Source organism: Dipodomys spectabilis, unplaced genomic scaffold (assembly GCF_019054845.1).
Source record: "Dipodomys spectabilis isolate Male_0828 unplaced genomic scaffold, ASM1905484v1 ptg000115l, whole genome shotgun sequence".
Taxonomy (NCBI): Eukaryota; Metazoa; Chordata; class Mammalia; order Rodentia; family Heteromyidae; genus Dipodomys; species Dipodomys spectabilis.
In genome coordinates, this window is record NW_024870792.1 from 654,185 (window position 1) to 668,859 (window position 14,675).

Consider the following 14,675-nt stretch of genomic DNA (forward strand, 5'->3'; position numbering starts at 1 on the left):
TTTCCTGGTAACTAAAATATCTAAGCCTTCCAGCTGATCAGCGGAAAGCAGTAGTTTTAAATCTGGTCTGAATTCAAAGTTAGCCCCACTGTGTGTTTTATGGAACCCTAGATCATTCATTCAGGCTCAGAATCTCAGATGACCCACTGATGAATTGGACCCATTAAAGACTATCTTGCAGAACTGTTATGAGGACTAAGTAATATAGTATGTGTGCTTCTTATACCACATGAATATTTATACAGCAACTGTTCTCGCTGCCATCTTCCTTATAACAATCATTGTTTATGTAGACAAAAGAGCACAGGGATGTGAGAAATTAAAGCCCAGGGGTGTGGACGAATAAACAGAGGACTGTGCTGATCAATACATGATCCCTTCCGTCCTTACAGAAAGTAAACCTAAAAAGGACTAGTAAATAGGACAAAAGTATAAATAATAAATTAGGCTATGGTCTTAGATTGCAAATATGAAGAATTTTAAAGGGTCATGTGTTCTTTCCATACCAGTAGTAAAAGAATTGGATATGCTCTCAAACAACAAAAGTAGATTCAGAATCCCTAATACATGTTCTTGGCATCTTCAGATGCCATACCTTTAAACACAAATACAACCTACCTGTTACCACCTAGATTTCTCTTTTACTAAACAAAGACTTAAGTGTTAATTTAAAATATAATTAAACAACGCCACGAAACACTCAAATTTTAAGAGGAAGAAGAGAAATACTTTGAGTATCCTAGGAAACATCATTGTTGTTTCTAAACAAAACAGAAAAAGAATTACCTGCTTTCTGACACTGTACAATCTTTTCGTGGACTGAGTCTGCCATTTCTATGAGAAATCGGCTCTCTTGAATCATCTGTTAGAGAAAACAAATATTAATAAAGTGTTAGAAGTCCTTAGACTGGCACACTGGGTAGATGGGCTAGAGAGACCCAGGAGATTCATCCAGTCATGGAGAACATGGCCTCAACCATGAGAAAGGAGATTCTCTGATGCAGCCCCCATCTATTCTAACACTTGAGACTATAGTCACCATTCTTAAGATGGTTTCAGCTGTGTAACATACCACACATGTACTGGGTACCAAACAGTAATTGTTGCATAATGCATATACATTGTCTAAGTCCCATGTCGCAGTCATGAACACCTCTGATTTCTACTCCCTTACATCAAAGGTCCTACAACATCAAGGCAAATGGTATTGAGAGAGTGTCATTGAAAGAATCCCCTACTTATGACTTGTGGGCTGCTGAATGCATCAGTGAAGCTGGTAGCTTAAAGACAGGGAGTTCTTCATTCTCAGAGAGCTCTGGTGGCCAGAATAAGGAGTGGGTCAGATTTCCAAATGAAGAACTCAACAGAACTTGTAGAAAACCACAAAGAAAAGGCTGTCACTGCCCTCTATATTTGGGTGGAGAGTGAAATGTCCAAGAGGGGATTCGTATATCAAGTGAAGTGGGGCAAATAAGACAACTATCATGCAAATGAAGAAAAGAACAATCTGTGTGGGTGAAGACGATGGGCTGGAGATAAAAATGGTAACAGGTAAAGAAGTTGAGATCATAAAGACTGGGACTGGGGTTCTTTGAAAATGCAGGTGAACAAACAAAGACAACCAGTTGGTAAATTAACAGTTCCTGAATTTCCAGTTGTTCTAATACATTGACCTCCTTCAGTTTTCCCTTCCATGTATATCTGTCTCAAAATTAAAATCCAAGACATACAAGATATGGAGTGAGCCGTTCTCCTGCTTTCACAATGAACTGATGCCGATCAACAGACTGAAGTCTTATGTAATCATTTCCTGATATAGAGACTGGTGTCTGCAAACACATAATAGAAAAATGACATTGAGTCACAAATGTTTAGTGCCTTAAGAGACCCACAGGAGTAAAAGCCCACTATTCTTCATTTAACAAATACAGATTGAGTAGCCATTATGGGTTGAAGAGTAAAATGCATTGAAGAACAAAAACAGATATAGTCAAGCAGAGAAGTCAACTCAAATTGAATGGATAAAGTATTATGAAAAAAATCAACCAAAAAAATTCAATTAATTGCTGGGCGCTGGTGGCTCACGCCTGTAATCCTAGCTACTCAGGAGGCTGAGATCTGAGGATCGCGGTTCAAAGCCAGCCCGGGCAGGAAAGACCGTGAGACTCCTATCTCCAATAAACCACCAGAAAACCGGAAGTGGCGCTGTAGCTCAAGTGGTAGAGCGCTCACCTTGAGCTGAAGAGCTGAGGGACAGCGCCCAGGCCCAGAGTTCAAGCCCCACGACCAACAACAACAACAAAAAATTCAATTAATTCTATTTTCTGCCAAAGCCACAATTTCTTTGGAGGGATAAACTGACTAGAAACACCAAAAAAAAAATTAGATACATGTAGAGGTCTACACTTATTTAGCAAAACTTTTGAACTGCACTCTTTTGACTCCCAAGAGGAACAGAAGTGCTCATGAACAAAAATGTATCAAATGGTTAGTGATACACTGAGCTATTGCAGCTTTCAAGGGAAAAAAATAGAAGAACATTTAATTATGAGGGCAACATGATTTAGTCTTTTGTTCAACATCTATGTGTGCAACATCAATTGAAATTTTTTATTTTTATTATTTTGCCAGTGCTGGGGCTTGAACTCAAGTCTGGGCGCTGTCCCTGAGCTTCTTTTGCTCAAGCCCCAGCACCAGCAAAATAATAAAAATAAAAAATACTCTAACACTTGAGCCACATCACCACGTCTGACTTTTTCTGAGTAACTTATTGGAGATAAGATTCTCTCAGACTTTCCTGCCAGGGTTGGCTTCAAACTACAATCCTCAGATCTCAGCCTCCTGAATAGCTAGGATTACAGATGTGAGCCACTGGTGTCTGTCTTTCAATGGAAATTCAAACGTTATCCTATATTCCACTCAGCCAAGTAACAGACAATATAAATTTATGAAATTCAGACCAGTAAAAAGTTCACAAAAGATAGACAAACTGTGAGTTTACCACACACAAAATACATTCCTGCTGCAGTCTGCAAGATGGCAAGCTGAGCAACATAATTACACATTTAAAAAAAAAAAACTATGTATTTCTTGGGTTAAAGGAATCTTAGATCTCATGATCACCTCTTTCTGCAGAAAAAGAAACAATGACAGAAAGATGAAAAGTCCTGTCCAAACAAATAGAACTAAGTAGTTATCAAGCTGGCAAGCTGGATGTTCAGTCTCAGTTTACTGGTATTGCGTCTATTTCCATGTTAAAATAGCACCTCGGGCTGGGAAGGTGGCTCAGTGGTAGAGTACTTGCCTTGCATGTATGAGGCATTGGGTCCGATTCCTCAGCACCACATAAGTAGAAAAAGCTGGAAGTGGCACTGTGGCTCAAGTGCTTGCCTTGAGCTGAAGAGCTGAGGGACAGCACCCAGGCCCAGAGTTCAGGCCCCAAGACCGACATAAACAAAACAAAACAAAACACCTCTTTGATTCTACCTTATCATGCCCCATGAGAGTACACAGGCTCACACATACAAGTAACCTTTTATGTCTGAAAAATACAGTTGCGAAGTCACCTGGCCAACCCCGTTGAACAAATATGTGAATATATACACAACACAGTTAGAACTGTCCTGTGGGAAGGTTGTTTCTTTTAAACGAATGATAACTTCCTTTGACAATGTCTTAGCTTACATTCACTTCTCTTAGTTTTGCTATCAAAAGAGAAGATAGGACATCATCCCATAGAAAAATCCCTTATCCATTGATTCATGGCCAATTTTCTTTGTAGTGTTTTCCTAAGCATCTTCTCTACCTTGAGGAGAGGAAGAGGACACTTCCTGAATACCAACATGCCACAGTCTCTTTGGAGCAACCTGAATAGGAAGCATTCTCTTCATCATTGCTAACTCTTCTCCTGAGAATTTCAACCTCATCTCTCTTGGACAGTCTTGAAAATTCATTCCTAATGATTCCTTTTCTCTTTCATCTACATTTTCCTCTCCTATGGTTTCGTCTCTTCTGCATACATGATCTCTTAAGCAAACAAAAACACTGACACTCACAGCTTTGACTCTTTGCAGGACCCCACTGACCTCCTCGGAGTTTAATCCATTTTATCACCGGTTACTCACAGGCAAATCCTCAATTTTCAGTCTCTCCAGATAAGCAAGTTTACAAAGTTCTGTGACCTTAGTTCTTTCTCTGTTTCACTTTCTCTGACTCCTGTGTTGTCACCTTTCCAATTTCCGTATTCAGACATGGAATCCTCAAAGCCACTTGGTCTCAGAGCTCTACTCTTCTCTTCTCTATTCTTTCTCCTCTTGGTAATTTCATCTATTCTCAGATCTATCAAATAGTCTGCATCCATGAATAGTAACATTTGAAAACCAATGAATCCAACTCTGGCTTCTCTCCTAAATTCTAATTCCAAAGTTTCCTGGGTCAAAAGGTGGAGGGCACAACATAGTTCTTGGAGTATGAGCAGAAAGAAGGAGAATGATACTGATCACCTTTCTAGACCATATGTTTCCAATGCTGACAGCATCAACTCTCATAGATTAATTTATTTTATAGTATGACAACTTACCAATGTCTGTTAAGTAGATGCCTTTTAAAAATTTTTTTCCTGGAGCCTGAACTCAGGGACTGGGTGCTGTCCCTGAGCTCTTATTTTTTTTCTCAAGGTTAATGCTCTACCACTTGAGCCACAGCTCCACTTCTAGCTTTTTTTGGTGGTTAATTGCAGATAAGAATCTTATAGATTTTTCTGCTGGGGCTGGCTTCAAATGGTGATCCTCAGATTTCATCTTCCTGAGTAGCTAGGATTACAGGTGTGACCCACCAGTGCCCAGAAAAATAATACGGGCCATTTATATTATCTTGTTCTAAATAAACTAAGCCTTTCCAACATGAACTCCTGAAAATAAAATGAAGATAACAACATACATACCTGCAAACATCTTACACTACACTCTCCACAACTTTTTCCTCAGCCACAGTGTACAGGGGAAAAGAATAGTCTTATTAGACCTGACCAAGTGAAACTCACTGAGAGAGCACAAAGATTTGTATAAAAACACTGATGAGCCCTCTGCTAGCTTCTACTTTGCATGTTGTAGTATGCATATACTGGTGTATTAATATCTATGAACTATATTCTCAAAGTGGTCTGTGCTGTATATTCTTCTTGCCCTTCCAAATCCGCTCCTGCCTGGGGTCTGTGCTGGGAGGTTGATCATTATGGGCACCATCCCGGCTAGATACTTTTGCGTCCTGCCATCCTCCTGTCTCCTCCTCTGTGCCTGCGTCTATGTACTGATAGCCCCCAACTCCTCTCATCCTATCACTTCATCTCCTTGTTCTCCTACCTTGTTCCTGCTCCTTGGACCATTCTCTGCCTTTTCAACTCTTGTGATCTTTTTCCCTAAGCAGCCAAATATCACCTCAAGGAACTTTTTTCTGCTCATTTCCATCCTGTGTCTCAGCCCTCAGCTCATTTCCGTCATCTTCAAGCTCCTGGAAAATCCCCTTCACAGTGTTCAGAGGAGGGTCTGAGTCCCTGCTCAGCTACTGGCAGGTTCCTGCCCACTGCACTCCTTATTAAATATCATCTTCCAAACTCACAATGGCTATTAGTTTCTACTTTTGTAATGTCCTCCTGTGCTTGCTAAAGGAAGTAAAATGTTTCCATCCTAGAGCTTAAGTCTTCCAAAGGCCTCACAGCCTTTCCCCCCATGGTTTCCCAGCTTCCCTAGGTCCTGTTTACCTGGATGGACCTATGCTTTCCTAAATGTCCCTGTTTATTCCTCCACTTTTTCTATTTGGGAAGTTTTCTTATGCCAAGTTTCCTTGGCCAAAAGCATACACCAGGCTCAAAGACACTTCAGTGCCCCTGTCCTCTGCTGCGTCCCTGATTTCCCTTCTCACCTTCAAATTCGTAAAACATTCTACTCTTCAGTCTGTTCACAGAATTTCTTTGCTATCTTAAACGATAACTCATTTTCTCCCTGTATTATAACATTAACAAAAATGTTAATATTATCTTTAAGTAGTTGTACAAGGGGTTTCAATATAACATGTCAATTTGTGAGTATAATGCACTTAACCAACATTACCCCTTTCATCTTCTACCCCATATCTCCCACCCCCCCCCACCCATTCCCTTAGTTTTCTAGTTGCATTTTCACAAATATACATTGAATATGATGTCTACATTCTCCTTCCAATCTTCCTGATACTAATGTAAATAAAATGGCAAGTGCAAAAGCTAGTGAGAGAGAGACAGAGAGAGAGAGACAGAGACACAGACACAGACACAGACACAGACAGAGAGTGGATGTCCTCAGATAATCTCCAGCTGGACAGTTTGGACAATCAGGATAGACTCAATCAATGGGATCAGACGATGACCTGATTTTCATGTCTGATGGCTCAGCCTGAGCTCCCGGTTGCCTTTGCATGTTCTTGCAACACAGAAGCTTTTCTTTGGTTGTGTCACCTGGGTGTCTCCTAATGGATTCATTTCCTTGCCTGGGTTTTGTATCTAGAATAGAGTACTTGCCAAGATAAACACTGGCATTACTTCAGCCAGTAGATTTGACTTAAAGAGAGATGTGTAAAGTTGTCAGTTAAAAGCAAAACTATGTATTTGAAAGGAAATGGTTACTGAAGGGGCAGTAACATTATTAGTTAGAGCTGGATTCAATTGTCTAAGCTGTCCAAGTTCTTTCAGCTCTTCTCAATGAGCACGACACCTAAGTGCCTGGGATCTGGAGTCCAATGTAACTACTTAATGGTATGGAAAAATAATAAATTTTGATCCTATCAGGACTAAAAAATCTTCCATAGATTCTAATCTTCTCATGAATTTATGTTTAAATGCCTAGACTATTAAAAGTCATCTTCAAGACAACTTATCATGGGCAATACCGTTTTATAAATGAAGATGGCTTACCTAAAGCCACAAACTAGAGAGGAATTTAGAACAGGATTCAGGCATTCTTGAAGATAGGATCTAAACTTATAAAGTGTTCTGTAAGAAATGTTAAAGGGCAGACTTGCAAGTACAAGTGCAAGTTGGTGATAAACAATAATCATCAAGCATAGTGAAAATGAATTTTTGCCATTAGTACTTCTCCCTATACACATTAGCTGTGAAATCCACAACAGATGTGTTTAACCCTCATCCTCTGCTTTTCCCATCCTTTCCTTTGGAAAGGCTACTTATTGCTTGAAAAAAGAAAATCTATAAAGCTGATCTACCCCAAACCTATTTCTGTCCCCTCACCATTAAGGCCTGAAAATGTCAGTCTGTTACCTTCCTTCTACTCAAACACTGGGTTTGGGGTCTTTGGTTCTGGAATGGCTCATCTGCCCAAAGGTTTAAAGTACATTTGTCAATCAGATGTCTGCTACACACACACACACACACACACACACACACACACACAGATGCTAACTAGAATGAAAACAATTCCTTTCATTTTTGAGTCCCTTAATCTCTTAACTATGTTAAATGAAACAAAAGTATCATTAACAGATTGGCACCTTCTGCTTTTAAGCAGTCAGCCGTGCCAAGGTGATTAGTTCTCCATAAAACAAAAGCAAATATAAAAGTCAAAACATCTGTAAGCTGACTATGAGTCCATGCTACCCCTGGTGTTTCTAATGACGTGCTCTCTGAACTGGGACTGGCCCTGCATCACACTTCAAAGCCGGAGTGTAGTGATGTAAGCAAAGAGGACGCACACAGAGCAAAGGTCTTTTGTCTCCATGATGTTTGTAGAGATAGATTTACTACTGTGAACTGGTTTCTGTATAAAGAAATCATTTTACCTCTTTCTTTCCTCTAGTTGTTGTTCCCCAAATAGTCATCAACTATATCTTGAGAAAACATTTTTTAAAATATTCATTTGTAGCTGGGCACTGGTGGCTCATGCCTGTAATCCTAGCTACTCAGGAGGCTGAGATCTGAGGATCATGGTTCAAAGCAAGCCTGGGCAGAAAAGTCCATGAGACTCTTATCTCCAATAAACCACCGGAAAACCAGAAGTGGTGCTGTGGCTCAAGTAGCACAGTGCTAGCCTTGAGCTAAAGAGCTGAGGGACAGTGCCCAGGCCCAGAGTTCGAGCCTCACGACTGACAAATACATATATATATATACACATATATATGCATATGTATATATATATACACATATATATGCATATGTATATATATTTATACATAGAGAGAGAGATGGAGAGAGTTATTATTATAATTTTAGCTCATTCATTAAAAACTGTCAGGCAGCTAGGTTTCATGGCCCTTCCCCAGAATTTTCAGGCCATTTTGACTGCATTACTGCCTTTGTGACAAAGAAAATGACCTGAAATAGTTGCTTATGAATGTTTCTCTGATACCCAGTATGCTTGAGATACTGATACCAAACGGCAATTTCATCATTCCTAAGATGCTGACAATTTTCCATTCACCCAGACAATGTTCTTATTATCTACATGCTATTATATCTACGAGCAATGAAGCTTCAATGCACTGTTTACATATTGTATTTAAGTAACCAGCTCCCTCTGAGTTGGATATATGTCTGTGATTTTTCTTTTTTGAGTTCTAGTAGGATACAAGCTAACATACCTTTGAAATGGCAAACTTATATAAAGTTACACACAAACTTCAAAATGATGTATGGGAAGAGACTTAATCTTTGACTTGTTTTAACTTCAAGTCAAGTTGATTTCAATAAGCAAAATTACCTTGGGAGACTATAGACATTTCTTCATCTTCTTCCCATCCTGAGGCTGACTCCATATTAGTACTAACACTGATACAGGTCATTAGTAATAACACGTTATGCTTGGCTAGGTCTCATTGCAAGTATTATTAGAGAGCAATTAACTCTCTCTTTGCCACATTCCTTCTTAAACCATCACATTCTGCTGCTTTCCAAATCACACCCCAGCTGAGTAGGTTAAAAATGAACCCTTGATTCATGTTGTTCAACTGTTTTGGCTTCATCTTCAGAAAACCTATAGATCTAACCATAGTAAAGTATTAACTTTTATGTTAATGTTAAACTGCAAACCGAAGTTACCTTTGGAGAAAGCTCTGTGTGTGTTTTTTAAATAAGTTTTTTATTGTGAGAATACTGTACAGAGGAGGGGGTTACAATTACATGAGCAAGGTAATGAGTACATTTCTTAGCAAAGCATTGTTGTCTCCTCCTTTGTTTTTCTCCCACCATCCCTTCCCTCCCATCTCCACAACTACATTCTCCCCCCACGCCTAAATTGTAAAGTTCGTTTTTCCACATAGCGTCTTGTGCATCTCATTGTTGCAATGGGTCAACCTGTTTCCCTGTTTAAATAATTTATTTTTTCCCTTCCACTCTCCAAATTATACCAACATCAAATACAGTGAAAATGGGTTATACCGTGGGGGAGGGACATACAAAGCAACAAAAAAAAATCACGTGGTACCTTATAAATACGTTAGAAGCAATAGCAAGAAAGAAAAAAAAAACACTTGTGTCCTTATCTTGGGGTTCATTTTGCTTAACATCATCTTATCTGACCTTTTCTGCTTGTCTCAGACATATACTAGTTATTGCAAATAAGGGAAACCATGGGACCTATGTTTCTTTGGGCCTAGCTTACACTTAATATAATTTTTTCCAAGGCTTTCCATTTCCTAACAAATGGGGCAATGTCATTCTTTCTGATGGAGGCGTAGAATTCCATTGTGTATATATACCACATTTTCTTGATCCACTCATCCTACTGAGGGGCATTTGGGTTGGTTCCATATCTTAGCTATGGTAAATAATGCTGCAATAAACATAGTTGTGCTGGTAGCTTTAGTATGGTCTTGTTTGTGATCATTTGGGTAAATACCCAAAAGTGGGATTGTTGGGTCATAGGGGGAGCTCTTTGTGGAGTCTTTTGAGGAACCTCCATACTACTTTCCAAAGTGATTGAACAAGTTTACACTCCCACCAACAATGCAGTAAGGTTCCCTTCTGTCCACATCCCCTCCAGCATGTGTTGTTATTAGAGTTCTTGGTTATAGTCATTCTAACTGGGGTGAGGTGGTATTTCAATGTTGTTTTGATTTGTGTTTCTTTTATGACTAGGGAGGTTGAGCATTCCTTCATGTGTCTACTAGTCATTCTTATTTCCTCTTCAGAAAAGTTTCTCTTTAAGTCTTTAGCCCACTTATTTATTGGGCAGTTGTTTGTTTGAGGATTTGTTGTTGGGGATTTAATTTTTTGAGTTTCAGGTATATTTTAGATATGAGACCCTTATCCATTGTATGGCTAGTGAAGATCTTCTCCCAATCCGTGGGCTTTCTATTGATTGTGCTGGCTATTTCTTTTGCCATGCAGAAGCTCTGCAGCTTCATGCAATCCCATTTGTCCAACTTTTCTTTGATTTGTTGTGTTTCTGGGTCTTTATTAAGAAATTTTCGGCCTGTGCCAAGGAAACCTAGGGTTTCTCCTATTCTGTCCTGTAATGTTTTCAGGGTATCTGCTTTGACTCTGAGGTCTTTGATCCACTTGGTGTTGATTCTGGTGCAGGGTGATATAGAAGGATCTAGATTTAGTTTTCTACAGGTGTTTAACCAATTTTTCCAACACCATTTACTCAACAGGCTGTTTTTCTTCCTTTCTATTTTTTTAGCTCCCTTATCGAAGATTAGGTGGCTATAGGTCTGTGGGTTCATTTCTGGGTTTTCAATTCTATTCCATTGATCCTGAGGTCTGTTCTTGTGCCAGTACCAAGCTGTTTTGATTCCTATGGCTTTATAGTAGAGTTTGAAATTTGGTATTGATATTCCTCCAGCACTGTTCTTTCTGTTAAGGTTCATTTTTGCTATTCGGGGTCTTTTATTGTTCCACATGAATTTTTGGATTGCCTCTTCTTGTGTTTTTTTTTTTTTTAAAAGCTGTAGTCCCTTGTGACCTGTCTACCTCTGAATGATGTAGTCAGAATACCAACTACCCAAAAGCTTTCCCATTAATTGAGAACACATAAGATGATTGAATATGTTAGACAAATACTTTTTCACTATTCATGAAAGAAGTAGGCAGATGAGAATATTAGAAAAGCAAACAAAAAAAAAACCCCAGCTATTAAAAGAAAAAGACAATGGGGCACAGAAGGTGGCTCAGTGGTAGAGTGCTTGCCTTGCCTGCATGAGGCCCTGGGTTCGATTCCTCAGCACCACATAAGCAGAAAAAGCCAGAAGTGACACTGTGGCTCAAGTGGTAGAGCACTAGCCTTGAGCTGAAGAGCAGAGGGACAGTGCTCAGGCTCAGAATTAAGGGCCTACAACTGGCAGAAAAAAAAGAAAGAAAGAAAGAAAAAAAGAAAAAAAGAAAGGAAGGAAGGAAGGAAGGAAGGAAGGAAGGAAGGAAGGAAGGAAGGAAGGAAGGAAGGAAGGAAGGCAGGCAGGCAGGCAGGCAGGCAGGCAGGCAGGCAGGCAGGCAGGCAAGAAGGAAGAGATATTAATATTTGAGGATTAATATTAAAGTTTTCTTTCAAAAATATCTTCAGATAAATTCAACTGTGAGGCAGTGAGCCTGGCAGAGCAGGAGGTGTGTCATAAGCCACTGTGAAGGCTAGCATAGGCCCCAAAGTCCTGGACTGCAGCTTGCATGTAAATGAACATGGGATCTAGCCTCTGGACACAGCATGTGAGTCCTGCCTTTCCATCAGGATTGCTAGCTCCTCAAAGACAGAAATTTTACTTCATTTCTTTTCCCCAGCACTTTGTACAATGTTATACATAACACCTATCCAAACTATGCTCACTTAATTGACCAATGAAAAGCCCAAAGATATCATCAAAGTGAGATCAAAAGAGAAAGTGCTGGTTTCCTAAGTGGCAACATATATTCCCACCAGGTTTGGTATTTCTCTACCTCCCACTTTACATCAGGAAGACACATCTCAGTATTGAACAAATCTGCAAAAATTCTGTATGTATTGAACATATATTGCATAAAGTCAATTAATGAATGTGAAAGTTTCAGACAAAATTTGGACTTTAATAAATAGAGAAGTGACCAAGGACAGGAAAGTGCACTATGTAATTTGGAACAGAAATACAAAGGGTAGGTAAAGGCTGTGATATTCACTCCACTATGTATTTGTAGGTCAAAACATGTTGTACACTTGAAGTAGATATGTTTGTTTACCAATTATACAATAAAGCTGGAGGGAAAATAACAATTATTTTAATTGTTGAATTAGAAGTTGAGACTAACTGAAGTAGTACTCAGACAGGAAGAGGGAAAGCTAAGAACCTAACCATGCAAATGTGACAAAATGGAACACTTTCGTAAGAAAGCATCCTGATGAAAGAAGTAATAACTAATATCACATAGTAAGTTTCAAAAAATCATTTAGATAACAGAGAAAGAGCAACTGAAAATGAGTTAGAGGAATTTGGTATCATTTGCATGGTCAGAAAAATAAAGAGCACCTAGAAAATTTAAAAAAAAACACAGTTTTGACTTACTACATTTTTCTTTGAGACACACAAAGTGATTTCTTATCATCCAATGTAGCAATGTGGTTGGAGTAAAATGTTAGGACTAGAACTAAGGATGGTTTTGAAGCTAGGCTCATGCCTTTAATCCTAGTTACTCAAGAGGCTGAGATTGAGTAATGCAACTGAAAGCTAGCCAGGCAAAAAGTCTGTGAGATCCCATTTCAGTCAAGAAAAGCTGGACATGGAAGCATGTGTCTGTCATTCCAGCTATGTGAGAAGTATTCACAGGATGATCATCCAGTCTAGCCAAAAAAATAAAGACTCTATTTGAAATATAAAATGGTCCAGCAAAAAAGGACTGGAGGTGTAGCTCAAATGATAGCGTGCCTGCCTGGTATACAAAACACTTTGAATTCAAATCTGAGTATAGCCTATTTAAGCAAGGTAATTTTGGTAGTGTCCTACTGAAATTACAGGGTTTTCTAATGTCACCACACCCACAGTTACCACTCCGTGTGAAATGAGGAGGGATGTCTACACATTGCCAGGGGCAAGCTCGCCAGGTTGGCTCTGCTGACTGCAGGCTCCAGGAGCACAGGCCTACCTGTGTGCCTCCTGCAGCAGCTAGTACAGTGGCTGGCACAGGGAGGAGGCCTGTCAATTTTTATCAGAGTGAATACTGTTCTCTGTTTCTAACACAGTAACTCTCACTCTCAACTCCCACACCCTCCCAATTCATTCATTCTACACGGAAAACATCACTTTGATTGGCAAAATGTAACTATATGATGCTAATGGGCTTTAAGGACAATGACTGTCATGTAGTATAACTAAACCAGCGGGCTGTTGTCCAGAGTGGGAAGATAATGCTCACTTGTCCCTTCAGACACACAAGTCAGAACAAACAAGCTTGCAACAAAAGAAGTCACTGAAAAATGGCCTTCTGGTTTCAACAAGTTCCTGGGACTGTTCAGAAAACCTATCCCGACAGCCACAGGGCCAATGAAATGGCAGCACAGTGAACAGTCTGGTCACAACAGCTTTTCTCTTCATGTTTTTAGTGTAGGGAGAAGGCATCAGTTCCAGTCAACATCTAGGGCCTTCTGTGGTTGCCTAAGTTATGGGTTGATAATGTCTCCAGGTCCCCAGACACTTCCCACCTCTAGCCCTGATATATGTCTCCTCTGAGGAGGTCACCTCTGCTTCAGCTGCAGACACGATTGCTCTCAAAAAGATAATTCTTATAGCAGCCATACCCTCTCCTTATCTTACCCCGATTTGGGAAAACCCTTTGTTATGAACCCTGCCTTGCTCTAGGTAAATACTTATTTATAGAACAGGATCTATTCCATTCATTCAAAGGGATGAATTTTTAATAATCCAAGATGTCAATGACCCACAGGGAAATTTTGCAATTGACAAATGATTCTTAAAAGTCTTAATACTAAATTTCAAGTATCAGGGGAACAAACAGAAAATATACCATGTGTCGAGATGGAGAAGATACTCTCTAATTTTCTGAAATTATACCATGTAAACAGGCCTATCTTATGAATGATTTTTTTTATTTCTTGATATCAAGTACAGTTGTTATAACAGAATTATAATTATAGTAATAATATTAAAATGAACTTTATAAAAGACTAAATTTTAAAGGTCCTTGGAAGGAAATACTTTTAAATATTAAATGAGCAAGTGTTTGGTAATGAATACTAGCTATCTTGGGTTATTAAAGAACTAAATTTAGAAAATAAATCTGAGCAGATGAATTCAGGGGCAAAGTTTTCAATGATGTTTACATCTCACTTCTTTTTGATAAGTGTTTGGGAGCACTCAAGTTGACTTTCAGCAAATATAAGCTACTGGGTTGCTTGATTTCTTTCTATCAATACTGAAAGGAGTCAAACATCTGCATCTATTCTGGAAGGAATTAAGGGTTCTTTTTATTGTAAATGTATTCTGTATTATATTAGTGGTTACAAATTGTCTTTCTGGATGGCATCAATGCAGTATGTTACCATTTTTAAAAAATCCAAACATTAAGCAACTCCAGTCTATGTTGAAGCCAAGCTGTTCATTTTGGAATCCTTGTCCCAAAGCCCAGCCAATAAGCCCTAGATTTTCTGACCTTACTCATTAAGTAATTTTTTATTAATAATAAAAATTATAGGTACATTTTAGACTTAATTTGA

The 14,675-nt window shown here is 39.1% G+C and overlaps 1 protein-coding gene across 1 annotated transcript in view; it reads right to left on the minus strand.

Annotated features, from left to right (window-relative positions):
- The window catches only part of Plcl1 (phospholipase C like 1 (inactive)), a 352,481-nt gene that overhangs the window by 39,770 nt on the left and 298,036 nt on the right, over nt 1–14,675 (minus strand). Inside the window, exon 4 of the mRNA XM_042688319.1 lies at nt 787–862. Coding sequence (XP_042544253.1) covers nt 787–862 — 76 coding nt within the window. The remainder of the gene's footprint in view (nt 1–786; nt 863–14,675) is intronic.